Source organism: Pongo pygmaeus, chromosome 13 (genome assembly GCF_028885625.2).
Source record: "Pongo pygmaeus isolate AG05252 chromosome 13, NHGRI_mPonPyg2-v2.0_pri, whole genome shotgun sequence".
Lineage (NCBI taxonomy): Eukaryota > Metazoa > Chordata > Mammalia > Primates > Hominidae > Pongo > Pongo pygmaeus.
In genome coordinates, this window is record NC_072386.2 from 86,796,415 (window position 1) to 86,816,652 (window position 20,238).

The following is a 20,238-nucleotide window of genomic DNA, read 5'->3' on the forward strand; positions in this document are numbered from 1 at the left end:
AATCATCAAGAAATAACCATTAAAAATGGGCAACCAGCTGCTCTTTCTATGGAGTGGCCATTCTTTTATTCCTTTACTTTCTTAATAAACTTGCTTTCAGGCTGCACTGTGGACTCGCCCTGAATTCTTTCTTGCACAAGATCCAAGAACCCTCTCTTGGGGTCTGGATCAGGACCCTTTCCTGTAACAGGATTATAGGCATGAGCTACCACACCCAGCCTAGATGTTGTATTTTAACTTTTTCTGGCCATGTGACTTGTTTTTGAATAAAATGTAAGAGAACCTTTAAGAGCCAGTGCATAATTCCCCACATTCCCTTTTCCTGCTTGTTTGGCAAAGGAAGTACCCTCTGAGGCAGGGATTTCATCAGCCTGGATCTCTGAGTGACCACATGGAGCAGAGCCCTTGCACTAGCACTGCCTAGTGTTGGGCGGCATGTATGGCGTGGATCGGGTGCATCTGGTGAGTGAAGCTACTGCCGTGTGGAGGTTGTTTGTTACAGCAGCATCACCTGCTCATCCAACAGTCTGATCTGCCACTGCTTGCATCTGGATGCGCTAATGTAAGAGGAGAGCAGGATAGGGTCACTGCTGGTCTGTAGCTAAGCACTCACTGCTGATCTGTAGCTAAGCACTGTGGCTAAGCACTATGAATGCCAGCGGCCAGGTGGGGATCCATTCTGTCAGTGCCAGAGGAAGAGCCAGGCTGAGCATGGCTACTCCAGGCTGGCTCTTGGTTGAAAGTTAGATGCTTTTGGAACCCCGATTTACCCTTTCAGATTGTTTGTAGACTGTCCTTACATATGTGAAGCACGGGCTGGATTTCTGATCACTGGTTCTGGAAACACGCCTGCATACACATGGTAACTGAAGGGCCATTCCTCACCAAAGACTTACTACAGTTTTATAAACCATTTTTTGCAAAAGTCTTTAACTGGCTGTAAGTCAGTGGTTTTGAAAATGAGCCCTAAGGAAGCTAGAAGAGAGGGGCTGTGCTGGGGAGACCTCAGAGTGCCATGGGAGAAGCCCAGGGAATTTCACCCCAAAAATATGGTACCCTGGCATGCAGATTATTTCACATGGAAAGCCCTTGAAGGGCAGCAGATGCTGAAGAGGGTTTTCTTGGATACTCCCTTTTCAATCTTAAAAGACTGCGCCCACCCACAAGAACACACTTGCTTTCCATCCCCCTCTCTGAAATCTACTGCAGAGAAGAAGACAAGGAATGCAGCCACATCTGGGCAGACTTTAAAAATATAATGTCTGCCTCTCAGGTGCAAATTCCAAAGAGAATCAACCCTTTACAATTTCTGTCTCCCAGGTCCATTCATTCTCTCCAGGCATCATTTCTGACTTTCCAAAAGCATCGTCTCCATTCCCTGCCCTCCCGTGAAGAAGGATATAGAAGCACCTGCACCCCACTGGGTCACTGGGTTGCCGCTCTCCTGTGATCTCTACCCCAGGCATGGGAAGGTAAATCTGTGTGTCTTTCTCTCCTCTCAATCTGCTCTTTTGTCAGTTCCTTTTTTTTTTTTTTTTTTGAGATGGAGTCTCACTCTGTCGTCCAGGCTGGAGTGCAATGGCACAATCTCAGCTCACAGCAACCTCCACTTCCCAGGTTCAAGCGATTCTCCTACCTCAGCCTCCTGAGTAGCTGTGATTACAGGCACCTGCCACCACACCTGGCTAATTTTTGTATTTTTAGTAGAGATGGGGTTTTGCCATGTTGGCCAGGCTGGTCTTTAACTCCTGACTTCAGGTGATACACCCGCCTGGGCCTCCCAATCGCTGGGATTACAGGCGTAAGCCACCACGCCCAGCCTGTCAGTTCCTTTTTTAATGAACCTTCAGAGAGTAGAAGGGGAAGCTGTCTCCCTTAGCCCCTGGAGCATCTTCCACAGAACTCCTCCATTTTTAAACTACTTTACTCATAAAATTTCATTCCAAAAAAAGCCTGTCATGACTAGACCAGGCTCTGAGAACTGCTGTCTAATGGGTGCTGGCACTATACCCGTGGTATGAATTGGAACACTGAGACCACAGAGCCAGCTTTCAAGGAGTAAAACTCAGCCCGTGGCTATGACTAGGGGAGAGAAAGGTACAGATGACACGTAAGTAATAAACCTTAGTCTACACAATGGACTAAATACATTTATAATAACAATAAGCATGATTTGTTTTTCTTAGAGACAGGATCTTACTCTGTTGCCCAGGCTGGAGTGCAGTGGTGCAATCATTGCTCACTGCAACCTCTAACTCCTGGGCCCAAGAGATCCTCTTTCCCCAGCCTCCTGAGTAGCTGAGACTCCAGGCACACACCACCACGCCAGGCTAATTTTCTTTCTTTTTTTTTTTTTTTTTTGTAGAAATAGGTTCTCACTATGTTTCCCAGGCTTATCTCAAACTCATGGGCTCAAGTGATCTTCCCACCTAGGCCTCCTACAGTGCTGGGATTATAGGGGTGAGCCACCACACCCAGCCTGGAGCTAAGTTTTGAACCCAGGGAATGTAACTATTCACATGCACTATCCACCATGCTATAGCAGAAATCTGAGCACCTGCCTGCCCACGAAGACTTGGAGTCCTCGTTATTCCTTTTGCAAAATAATTATTAAAGTAGTAGTCGTGCACCAGTGTTGGCTCATATCCCAAACATACAAATATATTTAGCATTCTACCATCGGAAATAGCAACTGCTAAGGTATCATGGAATAATAAAATAAATCAGCACACAAAGGCTTTGTAATTCTGTTACTATTAATCAAATGCCTAAGAACTTCTCAACTAAAGTTGTTATAATGAAGACAAACATTCAGTAAGAAATGTAAACAGTTCACTGCTTTTTGTGAAGAAAAGCTATATTAATATCTTGCAATGCTCTCTTCATATATTCTCAGATATTTTCTGGCCAATGTGGGACCCACTTTGACTTTCACAGGAACACATGGGGATTCCACTAACTTCAACAGATTTGTCTCTTGGCTGCTCAATTCAACAGCAGCCAGATGGAAAATGAAAAACTGAGGATGGGGCTGGGCCTATTGTCAAAGACACAAAGAAGTTATTGAGTAGAAACAGTCCAAAGTCTTACCCAGCTGCTATGAAAGCCCCGAGAATAATGGCAAAGACACTGAGGATGATGTTGAGTGAATACTGCTTCCTGTAATAAATACACAAATAAGAAAGGAAAGGGAGTGGAGAGGAAACATTGAAATATGATTATATTTTTTAAACAAATTGAAAATAGACATCAGCAGTTTTATAGCTAAAATCTAGCAGACAATGCTTGATATAGAGAAAGCACTAAAAGTGTTTCTAAGTCAGACTAAATTTACATTATTTCTTAAGCAGTTTTCTTAATCTAATTACAAACTGATTTCTCTGTTCTCACTAGAGAGATACTGGGACAAAATACAGAAGCACTCCTGCTGGTGGATCTAGTTTGCATGGACTGATAGTGAGTATTCAAAGATTATGATAAAATTCAATACAAGCGCTTAAAACACTGAACCACCAACCAAAATTCATTTCTAAATAATCCCCCCGGCAAAATCAAGAATCAACTTTTTGGATATCAGACTAAACAGCCTTATGAAAAATTTTATACCAACAATATAAAAATTAATTTCTTCTGATATATTATAATCACTGTGTCAGAATTGATATCCCTCATACCCTGCACAACTATCCTATATGTATACGTAGACAGTTTCTCTTCTGTATTCCAAAATTGGTATATATTCCATCTGGCTCAGGAAACAGGTTTACATCCTTTTTGGAATGTTTCTTTTACTTTCTTATGATTTTCTACCACAAACATGCATTATTTGTCTATGGTAAAATTATGACTTTTTAAAAATCCCTCATTAAGTTCTTAGGGAATCACAGAAGCACAAAACTACTTTTAAATGAATAAACCATTTGTCCTTAAATTATTGCAACTAGCAATGGCTACTAGAATTTGCTGGGTAAAAGAAATGCAGTGGGTGGGAGACACACTGGAAGAATGGAGGAAAAACAAAATCACCCAAGTATGATGGTTTCCAGAAGTAAGGTAAGTGGAATGGTGAATTTCCTGAGCACGGTGAACATCGGTAGGCTGCCAGGAAAAGAGTGAAGCATGTCAGACACCAAGGGTTGGTTGATTGGTTTTATTTTTACATGTTTTACATTTTTAATTAAGCTTACTAATTTTCCAAATCAATTTTCACATTTACCATTAACAAATCACATTAAATAATAAAAATAAATGGAGATTAAATAATATCATACCACTTTCACTTAGCAATTTATTTACTTATTTTTTATTTATTTATTTATTTTTTTGGAGACAGAGTCTCGCTGTGTTGCCCAGGCTATAGTGCAGTGGTGCAATCTCGGCTCACTGTAACCTCTGCCTCCCGGGTTCAAGCGATTCTCCTGCCTCAGCCTCCCAAGTAGCTGGGATTACAGGCATGCGCCACAACACCCGGCTAATTTTTGTATTTTCAGAAGAGACAGAGTTTCGCCATGTTGGCCAGGTTGGTCTCAAACTGCTGACCTAAGGTAATCTGCCCGCCACAGCCTCCGGAAGTGTTGGGATTACAGGCGTGAGCCACTGCACCCAGGCTTCACTTGGCAATTTAAGACACCGTTCTGTCCATCCATTCTAAAGGTTGTGCTGAAACTACTTCATGATGTGAACCAATACATCCTTTGACAAATCAAGTCAGACCTATGCGTCATCATTAAATAGTCCTGACCGACTGGGCACGGTGGCTGTCGCCTGTAATCCCAGCAGTTTGGGAGGCCGAGGCGGGCGGATCACTTGAGGTCAGGAGTTTGACACCACACTGGCCAACATGGTGAAACCCTGTTTCTACTAAAAATACAAAAATTAGCCAGGCATGGTGATGGGCACCTGCAGTCCCAGCTACTCGGGAGGCTGAGGCAGGAGAATTGCTTGAACCCGTGAGGCGGAGGTTGCAGTGAGCCAGGATCGCACCACTGCAACCTCTGTCTCAAAAAAATAAAAAAAGGTTCTGACCTTGGACCTAATTACTTCTTCTTGGGAAACTTACATTTTAAGGTAATAATCGAAAGACAGAAAAAAAAACCACACACGTAAATGTGTTCACTGTAGTGTCTGTGGGAAAAACATCAGAAACAACCTAAATGTCAGACATCACAATAGTTAAATAAATTATGATACATTCAGTTGAGGGAACATGATACTATAACTCTGTAATACAAATACTATTAGAAAATGAATATTAAATAAAACAAATGGATACAAAACCATGTAGGATCTACAACTGTAACAAGATACATTCTGTATATAGAAAAGGGCTGCAAAGGATTATTTATTTATTTATTTATTTATTTATTTATTTATTTATTTTGAGATAGTCTCACTCTGTCACCCAGGCTGGAGTGCAGTGGCGCGATCTCAGCTCACTGCAATCCCCACCTCCCGGGTTCAAGCGGTTCTCCTGCCTCAGCCTCTCGGGTAGCTGGGATTACACCACCACGCCCAGCTAATTTTTGTATTTTTAGTAGAAATGAAGTTTTGCCATGTTGGCCAGGCTGGTCCCGAACTCCTGATCTCAGGCGATCCACCTGCCTCAGCCTCCCAAAGTGCTGGGATTATAGGCATGAGCCACCGCACGGGGCTGAAAATGAGTATTTAAAATTGTGTGTTAAAAGGTCGATTATGGGTGGTTTTCTTCCCCAAATGTTACGTAGTAAGGCTAAACTGCCTTAAAATATACAGTTAAGAACCTTCTACCCACTCCTAATACCCAGAGATTCCAGGATGCAGCTCAGTGCATAGTCAACAGACTGCCAGGGCTGCCAAATGCCATGCCAGCCCATCTCCACCTGCTTCTAGATGCGACCCTGAGCGGCCGATGAGCTAGGGAAACAAAGTCAGAGCTGGAACAGCAGCACAGGAGGAGAGTGGCAGCTCAGCCAACCATACCCCAGCACAGGCTTCACATCATCAACCACACTGCATCCAGAGAGCAGCTGCAGAAAGAATGTTCAGGAACTTTATATTCACACCTAAAGATGTCTTACGAGACTGGCTGGACCTACATTTTTCAAAGCTGCAACAACAACAAAACGTTTTATATTTTCAATTGCATTCGAAAAGTATTCTAGATTATGCCTTTTAAAAGCAAATAAGGTATACTTAATGGTTAAAAGGTGAATGTTTTCCCCCTATGATTAGGAACAAGACCAGGAGGTTCACTCTCACTATTGTATCTATTCAACACTGTATTTGAGGTTCTAGACAGTGCAGTTATTAAAAACAAACATCTCATTTGGAAAGGAAGAACTAACGCTATCTCTATTTGCAGAGAACATCTTCTATACAGAAAATCCTAAGGGATCCACTTAAAAATTATTAGAACCACAATAAGTGAATCAAGCAAATATGCAGGAAACAAAACGAATATACAAAAGTCAACTCTCAATATACGCTAGCAATGAGCAATCCAAAAATGAAATTAGGCTGGGCACAGTGGCTCACGCATGTAATCCCAACATTTTGGGAGGCCAAGGTGGGTGGATGAATTGAGGTCAGGAGTTCAAGACCAGCCTGGCCAACATGGTGAAACCCCACCTATACTAAAAATACAAAAAATTAGCTGGACGTAGTGGTGCATGACTATAATCCCAGTTACTCGGGAGGCTAAGGCAGGAGAATTGCTTGAACCTAGGAAGCAGAGATTGCAGTAAGCCAAGATCGCACCACTACACTCCAGCCTGGGCAACAAAGCGAGACTCCATCTCAAAAAAAAAAAAAAAAAAATTAAGTTACCAAAGCAATTTCATCTAAAATAGCATCAAAAAGAATAAAATTCTTAGACACAATTTTAACAAAAGAAGTGTAAGACTTGTGTGCAGAAAACTACAAAACATTGTTTAAAAAAATTTAAAAAACCAGGTGCAGTGGTTCATGCCTATAATCCCAGCACTTTGGGAGGCTGAAGCAGAAGAATTGCTTGAGGCCAAGAGGTTGAGAGCAGCCTGGGCAACAGAGCAAGACCCCGTCTTTACTTTGAGACAGGGTCTTGCTCTGTTGTCCAGGCTGGAGTGCAGTGGCATCATCTTGGCTCACTGCAACCTCCGCCTCCTGGCTCAAGCGATTCTTGTGCCTCAGCCACCTAAGTAGCTGGGATTATAGGCATGCACTACCATGCCTGGCTAATTTTTGTATTTTTAGTATAGGTGGGGTTTCACCATGTTGACCAGGCTGGGTCTCAAACTCCTGACCTCAAGTGATCCACCTGCTTTGGCATCCCAAAGTGCTGGGACTACAGACGTAAGCCACCACGCCAAGCTAAAAAAAAATATGTTTTTTAAATTCACAGTAGTGAATGTCTGCAGTCTCAGCCACTTGGGAGGCTGAGACAAGAGGATGGCTTGAGCACAGGAGGTCGAGGCTACTGCAGTGAGCTATGATCATGCCACTTGTACTCCAGTCTGGGCAACAGAGTGAGATATTGTCTCTAAGAAAAAAAAAAAATTTTTTTTTTTTGAGACGGAGTTTTGCTCGTCACCCAGGCTGGAGTGCAATGGCGCGATCTTGGCTCACTGCAACTTCCACCTCTTGGGTTCAAGCAATTCTCCTGCCTCAGCCTCCCAAGTAGCTGGAATTACAGGTATCCACCACCACACCCAGCTAATTTTTGTATTTTTAGTAGACACGGGGTTTCACCATGTTGGTCAGGCTGGTCTCGAACTCCTGACCTCAGGTGATCCACCTGCCTCGGCCTCCAAAGTGCTGGGATTACAGGCGTTGAGCCACTGTGCCTGGCCTTCTAAGAAAATTTTTAAATTAAAAAAAGAAAGTAATGAAGACCTAAATAAACGGAAAGACACTCCATGTTCATGGATCAAAAGACCTTATGTTATTAAAACCTTACGTTATTAAAAATACTCTTCAAATAGATACACAGATTGCTACAGTTTGGATATTTGACCCTTTATGCCTCATGTTAAAATTGGATCCCCATGTTGAAGGTGGAGCCTGGTGGGCAATGTTTAAGCTGTGGGGGCTGATTCCTCATGGATAGATTAATCAACTGGGGCAGGGGGAGTGAGTTCTCACTCTGTTAATTCCCATGAAGGTTGATTGTTAAAGGAGCCTGATAGCATCCCCTCTCTTGCCACGGGATCTCTGCACGCACTAGCTCCCCTTCCCCTTCTGCCAGGAGGGCCTGAGGCCCTCACCAGATGCAGATGCTGGCGCCATGCTTCTTGCACGGCCTGCAGAATTGTGAAGCACACGAACCTTTTTTCTTCATAAATTACCCAGCCTCAGGTAGTCCTTTACAGCAACACTAACAAACTAAGTCACAGATTCAACACAATCCCTATCAAATCTTACCTGGCTTTATTTATTCTTTTTTTTTTTTTTTTTTGCAGAAATTGACAAGCTAATTTTAAAATTAACAAGGAAATGCAAGAGAATTAAAAAATCAAAACTATCTTGAAAAAGAAGAACAAAGTTGGTGTACTTACACTTTCCAATTTCAAAATTTAATACAAAGTTACAATAATCAAGACTAGCTAGTACTGGTTTAAAGATAGAAGATAGCTAGCTAGCTAGCTAGCTAGCTAGCTGGCTGGGCACGGTGGCTCACTCCAATAATCCCAGCAATTTAGGAGGCTGAGGCAGGCGGATCCCTTGGGCCCAGGAGTTCGAGACCAGCCTGGGCAACATGGTGAAATCCTATCTCTACAAAAAATTAAAACAATTATTAGCCAGGTGTGCTGGTGCTCACCTGTGGTCCCGGCTACTTGGGAGGCTGAGGTGGGAGGATCGCTTCAGCCTGGGAGGTCAAGGCTGCAGTGAGTGGTGACTGTGCCACCACACTCCAGCCTGGGTGACAGAGCAAGACCCTGTCTCAAAAAAATAATAATAAAGATAGATAGGCTGGACGTGGTGGCTCATGCTTGTAATCCCAGCACTTTGGGAGGCCAAAGCAGATGGATCACCTGAGGTCAGGAGTTCGAGACCAGCCTCAACATGCAGAAACCCCGTCTCTACTAAAAATACAAAATTAGCTGGGCGTGGTAGTGCATGCCTGTAATCCCAGCTACTCTGGAGGCTGAGGTAGGAGAACTGCTTGAACCTGGGAGGTGGAGGTTGCGGTGAGCCGAGATCGCGCCATTGCACTCCAGCCTGGGCAACAAGAGCGAAACTCCATCTCAAAAAGAAATAAATAAAAAATAAATAAAGATGACATACAATCAATAGAATACATTCTTAAAATTATGATCAATTGATTTTCTACCAGGATGCCAAGACAATACAATGGAAAAAGAACAGTCTTTTCAACAAATGGTGCTGGGACAACTGAACATCCACATGCAAAAAAAATGAATTTGAACTTCTATCTCATACCACATATAAAAAATTAACCCAAAAGCTGGGTACGGTCACATGTGCCTGCAGTCCCAGGTACTCGAGAGGCTGAGGTGGAGAATCATTTGAGCCCAGGAGTTTGAGGCCACAGTGAGCCATGATTGCACCAGTGAAAGCTACTGCATTTGAGTCTGGGTAACACAGCAACATAGAAAGACCCCATCACTTAAAAGAAAAAAATTTTTAATTAACTGAAATGTATTAAAGACCTGGACATAGGATCTAAAACTATAACATTCTTAGAAGAAAGTATAGAAGTAAATCTTTATGACCCTTCGGTTAGGCAAAGCCTTAGATAAAACATCAAAAGTACAAGCAACAAAAGAAAAACATAGAAAAACTGGAATTCATCAAAATTAAAACTTTTACAGGCTGGGTACAGTGGCTCATTTCTGTAATCCCAACACTTTGGGAGGCCGGAGCAGGCAGATTGCTTGAGCTCAGGAGTTCAAGATCAGCCTGGGCAACATGGTGAGACCTAGTCTCTACAAAAAATATAAAAATAAGCCAGGCGTGGCGGCACACACCTGTAGCCCCAGCTACTCAGGAGACCGAGACAGGAGAATCGCTTGAGCCCAGCAGGGTGAGGCTGCAGTGAGCTGTGATCGCACCACTGCACTCCAGCCTGGGTAATAAAACAAGACCCTGTCTCAAAAAATAAATAAATAAATAATATTTTTATAAATGGATAAACAAAACATTATATATATATATACACACACACACACACACACACACACACACACACACACACATATATATACCTGCAATGGAATATTAATCAGCCTGAAAAAAGAATTAAATTCTGATACCTAATATAACATGGATAAACCTTGAAAATATGATGTAAGAGAATAAACCAGACAAAAAAGGCAAAAATATTGTACGATTCTACTTGTATGAGATGTCTAGAGTAGGCAAATTTGTAGAGACCTAAATGTAAAATGTAAACTATAAAAATTCTGGAAGATAGCATTTGGGTAATCTTGGTTTGATGATGAGTTTCAAATTCAAAACCAGAAGTATAATCCATGAAAGAAAAAAAATGACTGTGAACTTCATTAAAATTAAAAACTTCTGCTCTGTGAAAGACAGTGTTAAGAAAATAAAAAGATAAGCCACAAACTAGGAAAAAAATATTTGCAAAACACATATTTGATAAAGGACTTGTATCAAGTAAATGAAAAACCATGAATCCATGATAGGTAAAAACAACAACAAACAAATAAAAAACAACCCTTCCTGGTCACTATTGAAGGTGTCAGGACACTAATTTATTAGTCTGAACATTAATAAAGGAAGCTTTTATCCTGCTTTTCCTATATGAAGTGGTGAAAATTTGTCCTTATCGAAAAAGTTTAGGTTGGGTGTAGTGGCTCATGCCTGTAATCCAAGTACTTTGGGAGGCCAAGACAGGCAGACTACTTGAGGTCAAGAGTTCAAGACTAGCCTGGCCAACATGGTGAAACCCCGTCTTTACTAAAAATACAAAAATTAGCTGGGCATAGTGGCAGGTGCAGAATCCCAGCTACTTGGGAGGCAGGAGAATCGCTTGAACCCAAGAGGTGGAGGTTGCAGTGAGCCAAGATCACACCACTACACTCCAGCCTGGGTGATTGAGCAAGACTCCATCTCAAAAAAAAGATAAGATATCAACCCCTTAAAATCATTAACAGTGGCCGGGCATGGTAGCTCACGCCTGTAATCCCAGCACTTTGAGAGGCTGAGGCGGGCGGATCACGAGGTCAGGAGATCGAGACCATCCTGGCTAACATGGTGAAACCCTGTCTCTACTAAAAATACAAAAAATTAGCCGGGCGTAGTGGCGGGCGCCTGTAGTCCCAGCTACTGGGGAGGCTGAGGCTGGAGAATGGCTTGAACCTGGGAGGTGGAGCTTGCAGTGAGCCAAGATTGTGCCAATGCACTCTAGCCTGGGTGACAGAGCGAGACTCCGTCTCAAAAAAAAAAAAAAAAAAAATCATTAACAGTGAAACTGATCCATTTAATAGCATTCCAAGAAGGATAAGGTATTATGTGCCCCATAATCAAAAAACCCTGAAAGAGGCCAGGCGCAGTGGCTCACACCTGTAATCCCAGCACTTTGGGAGGCCGAAGCGGATGGATCACCTGAGGTCAGGAGTTCAAGACCAGCCTGGCCAACACGGTGAAACCCTGTCTCTACTAAAAATACAAAACTTAGCCAGGCGTGGTGGCAGGCGCCTATAATCCCAGCTACTTGGGAGGCTGAGGCAGGAGAATCGCTTGAACTCAGAAGGTGGAGGTTGCAGTGAGTCAAGATAATACCACTGCACTCCAACCTGGGAGACAGAGTGAGACTCCGTCTCAAAAAAAAAAAAAAAGACCCTGAAATAAATGCAGATGCAAATTTCAGAAGTTTATAGCACACACTTGAAAATGTCTGTCATTATTTTTCCCTGCACCAAACCTGGTCTACACCAAGGCTGAGGGGATGTTCCTGCTCTTATAAAACTGAGATGAAACCAAAAGTCACACAAAATCATATTCATACCAAGAATCCTACCTGGATAAATCAGACCTTCTCTACCTTAATGTCTACAGCTCTCATATTCTATGATCAGGCTTGAATATAATTTAAAAAATAAGCTTTTTAACATTCCTAAAATCATTGGCCAATTAAACTCAAAACTCCACCTTACTTCCTTAAATTACTAAATATTATTGTCTTCTATATATGGTACAAGCACTATCAATGGCAAAAATCAGTCTTGGTCTTTGTACCACTGGCAGCACAGAGGTGAGGAACTTTCCACCAGCCATTATCCTGTACTCTACCTTAATTTACTTGTGCTTGATAATCCACTTATGTGATTTCCAACGTAGAGGAGAGGCAGAGGAAACAGCTTCCATTAAAAAAAAGAAGAAATATTTGGTTAGAACTCCAATAAGCATTTTCCTTCACATATAAAAATGGTGACAGATACTTCACCAGAGAGGATCTTCAAACAGGCATTAAAAAAATGATTTTGGTGGGGCGTGGTGGCTCATGCCTGTAATCCCAGCACTCTGGGAGGCCAAGGTAGGCGGATCATGAGGTCAGGAGTTCGAGACCAGACTGACCAACACAGCGAAACCCCATTTCTACTAAAAATACAAAAATTAACTGGGCATGGTGGCACACATCTATAGTCCCAGCTACTCGGGAGGTTGAGGCAGGAGAATCGCTTGAACCCAGGGGGCAGAGGTTGCAGTGAGCCAAAACTGCACCACTGCACTCCAGCTTGGGCAACAGAGCAAGACTTCATCTCAAAAAAAAAAAAAAAAAAAAAAAAAGAAAAGGCGCTCCTCCTCACTAGTCATCAGGGAAATGCAAACTAAAGCCCATAAGATGTCATGACACATCCATCAGATTAGCAAAATTTATTAATTTTTTTTTTGAGACAGAGTTTTGCTCTTATTGCCCAGGCTGCAGTGCAATGGTGTGATCTTAGCTCACTGAAACCTCCACCTCCCAGGTTCAAGCAATTCTCCTGCCTCAGTCTCCCGAGTAGCTGGGATTACAGGCACCCGCCACCATGCCCGGCTAATTTTTTGTATTTTTAGTAGAGATGGGGTTTTGCCATGGTGGCCAGGCTGGTCTCGAACTCCTGGTCTCAGGTGATCTGCCTGCCTCAGCCTCCCAAAGTGCTGGGATTACAGGTGTGAGCCACCACGCCCGGCCCAGACTAGCCAAATTTAAAATGACTCACATACCAAGAATATGAAGCAACAGGGACTTTCAGGCACGTTTGTCAGAAGGTGAATTGGTATAGCCACCATGAAGAACAGTTCAACGATACATATTAAAGCTGAAGATATGCACGCCCCAGGGGCCAGCAGTTCCACTCTGATAGACATATTCCTCACTCATATGCACGTTATGAACTGAATCTTGTTTTTCCCCACATTCATATGTTGAAGTCCTAATCCCCAATGTGACTGTATTTGGAGATGAGGTCTTAACCAAGGTCATTCAGGTTACATGAGGGCATAGTGGTACAGCCCTAGCCCAACAAGACTGGTGTCCCTGTATGAAGAGAAGAGGCCAGGCACGGTGGCTCACACCTGTAATTGTAACACTTTGGGAGGCCAACACAGGAAGATAGCTTAAGCCCAGGAGTTCAAGACCAGCCCTGGCAACATAGTGAGACCCTGTCTCTACAAAAATTTTTTAAATTAGCAAGGCATGGTAGCGAATGCTTGTAGTCCCAGCTACTTGGGAGGCTGAGGCAGGAGGATCACTTGGACCCATGAGTTCGAAGCTGCAGTGAGCTGTGGATGTACCACTGCACTCTAGCTTGGGTGACAGAGCTAGACCCTGTCTCAAAATAATAATAAAAATGAAAACAAAAACAGAAAAAAAAAGGAAGTGGAAGAGATACGAGGAGTGCACACACAGAGGAAAGGCCATTGAGGACACAGTGAGAAGGTGGCCATCTGTAAGCCAGGATGCAAAGCCTCACCAGAAGTCAACCCTGCCAGCACCTTGGTCCTGGACTTCCAGCCTCCAGAACTGTGAGATCCATTTCTGTTGTTGAAGCCACCTGGCTGGGGGTATTTTGTTACGGCAGCCCCAGCTAACATATGTACGCCAGGGTCCAACTAGAAGCATGTTCAGAGTGGTACTTTTTATTTTTCTAGCCCCCAAACTGGAAACATCCAAATTACTATGAACAATAGAACAGATAAGTAAATTGTGGTATATTCATAGAATGAAAATAAAAGAATACAGCCACACACAACACAGATGAATTTCACCATCATAATATTAAGTGAAAGAAGCAAGAGACCTAAGAACATAGATTTAGATTCCCTTTATCTCAAGTTTAAAAGCAGGTAAAACGAGACTACAGAATTTAGGGATGTGGCTGGGTGTAGTGACTCAAGCCTGCAATTCCAGCACTTTGGGAGGCCAAGGCAGGCGGATCACCTGAGGTCAGGAGTTCGAGACCAGCCTGACCAACATGGAGAAACCCCGTCTCTACTAAAAATAAAAAATTAGCCAGGCATGGCAGCGCATGCCTGTAATCCCAGCCACTCAGGAGGCTGAGGCAGGAGAATCGCTTGAACCCAGGAGGTAGAGTTTGCAGTGAGCTGACATTGCACAATTGCACTCCAGCCTGGGCAACAAGAGCAAAACTCCGTCTCAAAAAAAAAAAAAAAAAGTAGGGATGCATCCAGATTTAGAATAATTACAAAGAAAGCAAGAAAATTATTGTTAGAAAAGTTAGGATAGTGGGTAAGGAAGACTTTGTGATCACATTTCATGACCTAAATAATGGTTTACAAGGGTAATTATTCATTCAACTACACATTCAAATAGGATGCTTTTTTTCTCTATGTATAGATTAGATTTTACCATTTTAAAATGTTTTAAAATTATACTATACCATAAAGTAAGAGTAAGTAAGCCCAGTAATATTCTGGTTTTTCTCATGATGATTAGGTTGACAGCTTTCATATACTTCAACCTTTTATTTTTCTCTTTTTCTGGACATCTCTGTTTTTTTTGTTTTTGTTTTTGTTTTTCTTGGAGATGGGGTCTCACTCTGTCACCTAGGCTGGAGTGCAGTGGCGTGATCTTGGCTCACTGCAACCTCTGCCTCCCGGGTTCAAGCAATTCTCCTGCCTCAGCCTCCTGAGTAGCTGGGACTACAGGTGTGCACCACCATGCCCAGCTAATTTTTTTGTATATTCAGTAGAGATGGGATTTCATCATGTTGGCCAGGCTGGTCTCGATCTCTTGAACTGGTGATCCACCTGCCTTGGCCTCCCAAAGTGCTGGGATTACAGGCATGAGCCACCCCACCTGGCTTTTTTTTTTTTTTTTTGAGACAATGTCTTACTACGTTCCCCACACTGACCTCCAACTCCTGGCCTCAGGCGATCCTCCTGCCTTGATCTCCCCGAGTCACTGGCATTATAGGCGTGAGCCACCACACTGGGCTTCCCTAATTACTGAGGCTGTAAGCATGTGCTTCTTTGGTCTGTCTGATAAATAATCCAGTGCTAGATGCTACCATTTTTCCAAGCACTAGAGAAACAGCAGCAAACCAGCCACATGAGGTCCTCACCCTCAGGGAACTGACAGTCTGATTTAAACCTAAATGCTGTCATATCCATAAATACCACCTGTTGTATGGGACTGGTCTAAGAATTAAATGCCTGCCCTAATGTCTGGAACCCAGCAACTGTTCAACAAACGTTAGTTCCATCCACAGTCCAGGAAGGAATGGCGGATTTTATGTTTCTAGTTCCAGGACGGAAAAAACTGCGTATTTCTATTTATATCAAATTGCGTTCTTGATTCCACTCACAGCTTTTGTCAGTTCAGGATAAAAATGAAAACTGAAAACAGAAATCAGTAAACTAGGGCCCAAATCCAGCCCAGCTCTTGTTTATGTAAATAAAGTTTTATTGGAACACATGGACATCAATCCATTTAAATGTCATCAAGGGCTACTTTCATGGTACAGTGGCAGAAGTGAATAATTACGAGAGATGGTCTGACCCTTTACCAAAAAAGTTTGCCAATGCCTAATTTAGAGTTCTCTCACTTCCCAAGACACACAGCATTCATTTATTTGATGTCAGTTGTTAAGCACATACTTTTACTACTATTGCATTACATAAATGGACAACTAAATGATATATGGTCTTTGTTAAAATTTCTTGGCCAGGCACAGTGGCTCACATCTGTAATCCGAGCACTCTGGGAGGCCAAGGTGGGTGGATCACTTGAGGTCAGGAGTTCGAGACCAGCCTGACCAACATGGTGAAACCCCATCTCTACTAAAAATACAAAAACAAAACAAAACAAAAAAAATTAGACGGGAATGGTGGCAGGCGCCTGTAATCCCAGCTACTAGGGAGGCTGAGGCACGAGAATCACTTGAACCCAGGAGGCGGAGATTGCAGTGAGCCAAGATCGCACCATTGCACTCCAGCCTGGGCGACAGAGCGAGAGTCCATCTCAAACAAAAAAAGAAGTTTCTATCCAGTGTAGGCAGAAAGTACAGTGTGTATAGAAATTGACCTGTACTCTAAAATCAATGTGTATTTTCACATCTTCTATCACAGTCATACATACTTTTCATTACTTACCTTTACAGGAATTTTCTTATCAAAATCAGGGAAGTGAATGATTTTGTTTAGCTTGGACACATATAGTATCATTATGGTGGCTGCCATCTGAAGAAAAGTGGAGAGAGAAACTTCAGCAAAACATCTGCAAAGATTGCTTGAGGTACAATGACATCATCAGAAGAAAACACATTCATCAAAAAGAAATATAGCAAAAAATTCATTTTCTAGGTTCCAGAAAAAAATAACTATTTCTTAGAATATTAACATTGTTTTCCTTGCCACAGTACAGATTCCATCAGAACTCTAGGCAAAAAAAGTAACGTCGGGCAGGGCACAGTGGCTCACAGCTATAATCACAGCACTTTGGGAGGCCAAGATGGGTGGATTACTTGAGGTCAGGAGCTCAAGACCAGCCAGGCCAACATGGTGAAATCCTGTCTTTACTAAAAAACAAAAATTAGCTGGGCATGGTGGCAAATGCAGAATCCCAGCTCCTCAGGAGGCTGAGGCAGGAGAATCGCTTGAACCTGAGAGGCCGAGGTTGCAGTGAGCCAAGATCACACCACTGCCCTCCAGAGTGAGACACCACTATCTCAAAAAAAAAAAAAAGGTAATATCGGCTGGGTGCCATGGCTCATGCCTGTAATCCCAGCACTTTGGGAAGCTGAGGCGGGAAGATCACTTGAGCCTAGGAGCTCCAGACCAGCCTAAGCAATATGGTGAAAACCCATCTCTACAAAAAAATACAAAAAATTAGCCAGTCTTGGTGATCTCTGGTCCCAGCTATTCAGGATACTGAGGTAGGAGGACCACCTGAGCCTGGAAAGTCAAGACTGCAGTGAGTCCAGTGAGCCATGATCATGCCACTGCACTCCAGCTTGGGAGACAGAGCAAGACTCTATCTCAAAAAAAAAAAAAAAAGTGTAATATCCAATAGACACACATACACATTATCTCACGGGGCTCTAGGAATGAACTGTGGCAGAGGGAGAAAGGGAATGGTCTCTCTGACAGTGACAAATGTGCAAAAGTGATCACAGCCAGTGAGGTGACACATTGATCCTGGACCATAGTTACCATATACTAAACATATGGCATCCTCCCCCATAAAGGCACGGGAACATTCTTTTAAAAGAAACTCCACACCTAAGCACATTTTTTAAAAAGTCCATTATTTCCATAAAACAGAAGACCAACAAAGAGGAAAAAAAGTTCTTTAAACTTTAAAGATTTACTTTTCAATCTAGCTGGTATAGCAAAAATGTCTCCTTCAAATCCTCTTAATCTGGAGTACCCTAGGTATACTGGAAATACTCCATATCATTATTATGAAATAAAAATTTAACGTCATCTTTCATGCAAGTTTTAGAACTTACTAATTCTCTCCATTTTAGGATGCGAAAATTTAAGACTCCTTCAACATGATTATAATCCTATACCTCGCTTCTGAGTTTACAAACTTAAAACTTATAATATATTTATGTAATTAAGCCCATCCTGAATTATAACTGTACTTTGTACTTATGCCTCACTTTATAATTCTTAAAGAAATACAATAACATTGGCCAGGCACAGTGGCTCACGCCCATAATCCCAACACTTTGGAGGCCAAGGTAGGCAGATCGCTTGAGCCCAGAAGTTCAAGACCAGCCTGGGCATCATGGCGAAACCCTATCTCTACAAAAAATAGAAAAATTAGCCAGTGTGGTGGTGATGCATGCCTGTAGTCCCAGCTACTTGAAAGGCTGAGGCAGGAGGATCACTTGAGCCCAGGAGGTGAAGGGTACAGTGAACCAAGATCACACCACTGTACTCCAGACTGGGCAACAGAGCCAGACACTAAAAAAAAAAAAGGAAAAGAAGGAAGGAAGGAAGAAAATAAAAATAAAATAAAATAAATATACTAACACTTAAATGTAATTCAGACTTTTAAAATTAGGTCTAACTGGCCTCTTCCCTCAACAAATTGCAAATCAGAAAGGCTTTACCTTTGAGTATAAGCCACTGGGTTAAAGAGTAATGAATTTATTTCACTTAGAGACTACATAGGGTACCTTATCACTGATTATTATTATTTTTTTTTGAGACGGAGTTTTGCTTGTCACCCAGGCTAGAGAGCAGTGGTGCAATCTCGGCTCACTGCAACCTCTGCCTCCCAGTGAATGTTCAAGCAATTTCTGGCTAATTTTTGTATTTTTAGTAGAGACTGAGTTTCACCATGTTGTCCCGGCTGGTCTCAAACTACCGACTTCAAGTGATCCACCCACCTCGGCCTCCCAAAGTGCTAGGATTATAGGCATGAGCCACTGTGCTCGGCCTGATCTTTTTTTTTTTTAAACGTGCTTTTTTCTAATATTTTTACATTGAAATATAAAAATAATTTTTTTACTGTAAGAAAATTCTTGTTATAATTGTTTCTCCCTAAAATGATGTTGCAAAGAAGTATTTATTAGCAAGACATTTAATCAGAATGATGTTTATTTGGCCAGGCACGGTGGCTCATGCCTGTAATCCCAGCACTTTGGGAGGCCAAGGTGGGTGGATCACAAGGTCAGGAGCTAGAGACCAACCTGGCCAACATAGTGAAACCCTGTCTCTATTAAAGATACAAAAAATTAGCTGGGCATGGTGGTGCGCACCTGTAATCCCAGCTACTCGGGAGGCTGGGGCAGAAGAATCACTTGAACCCAGGAGGCAGAGGTTGCAGTGAGCCAAGATCACACCACTGCATTCCAGCCTGGGCGACAGACTGAGACTCAGTCACAAAAAAAAAAAAAAAAAAAAAAAAAAAAGAATAATGTTTACTCACATAAACGACAGGCTTTTCCAGATTCACAATTAAAAATTTAGTTAACAGGTACTATTTTCATAATGTTAAGCTTTTCCCTCTATGAATTAAATCAAAATCAAAACAAACAAACAAAAAACATTGGTGTCTGTTACTATTTATTTATCTGGAAATCACCAGTATACAACCACAAGAATAAACAAGCCACAAATTAACATAAATGGGAAATTTCAGAAACTGCCAAATGGGCGTAGTTTGAAAGCTTACCCAAGCTCATCCTTGTACTTGAAATCCCAGCACTTTGGGAGGCCAAGGAGGGTGCGGATCGCCTGAGGTCAGGGGCTCGAGACCAGCCTAGCTAACATGGCGAAACCCTGTCTCTACTAAAAATACAAAAATAGCTGGCCACGGTGGCAGGTGCCTGTAATCCTAGCTACTTGGGAGGCTGAGCTGGAAGAATTTCTTGAACCTGGGAGGCAGAGGTGGCAGTGAGTCAACATCGTGCCATCACACTCCAGTCTGGACGACAAGAACAAAACTCCGTCTCAAAAAAAAAAAAAAATCAAACTCTCTTTCTCTTGAAAAGCTTCTGATGCTAATAATAAGGGCAGCATGGTGGGTCCCACCCCATCTCTCAACCCTTTTCCTGTCAGGCACAATGGCTTAAACTAAGTATCAAGCTGACACTTTGAGTGGGACAAGTATTCTCTCTCCCACCCAGTCCTCAGTCAACTCATATGTTACCCTCCAGGCCTTGGAGGCTTTGAGTCTTGTAGCCCCCTGCTTTAGAGTAATTAAATTCAGTTAAGGAACTTAAAATAAGAAGCTGTTTTTCCCATAAATACAATTGTTCCTAAATTGTAGACTGAAATAAAATAAGTGTCAATATGTCCTGTTGTCTCACCAGGAGTTCCATGACCCTCTGGTCT

General features: G+C 42.4%; 1 protein-coding gene across 6 annotated transcripts in view; it reads right to left on the reverse strand.

The window, feature by feature from the left end:
- SLC35D2 (solute carrier family 35 member D2) overlaps positions 1-20,238 on the reverse strand; it is a 70,342-nt gene that overhangs the window by 34,586 nt on the left and 15,518 nt on the right. For 3 of the 6 annotated variants that reach the window (XM_063649713.1, XM_063649712.1, XM_063649714.1), the window contains exons 3-7: positions 16,540-16,626; positions 12,232-12,299; positions 9,125-9,199; positions 4,027-4,098; positions 3,091-3,159 (exon numbers count right to left, since the gene is read on the reverse strand). In XM_063649713.1, the coding sequence (XP_063505783.1) occupies positions 3,091-3,159; positions 4,027-4,098; positions 9,125-9,199; positions 12,232-12,299; positions 16,540-16,626 (371 nt within the window). The remainder of the gene's footprint in view (positions 1-3,090; positions 3,160-4,026; positions 4,099-9,124; positions 9,200-12,231; positions 12,300-16,539; positions 16,627-20,238) is intronic. The other 3 variants (XR_008504693.1, XM_054502491.1, XM_054502492.2) reach the window with 1 other exon arrangement.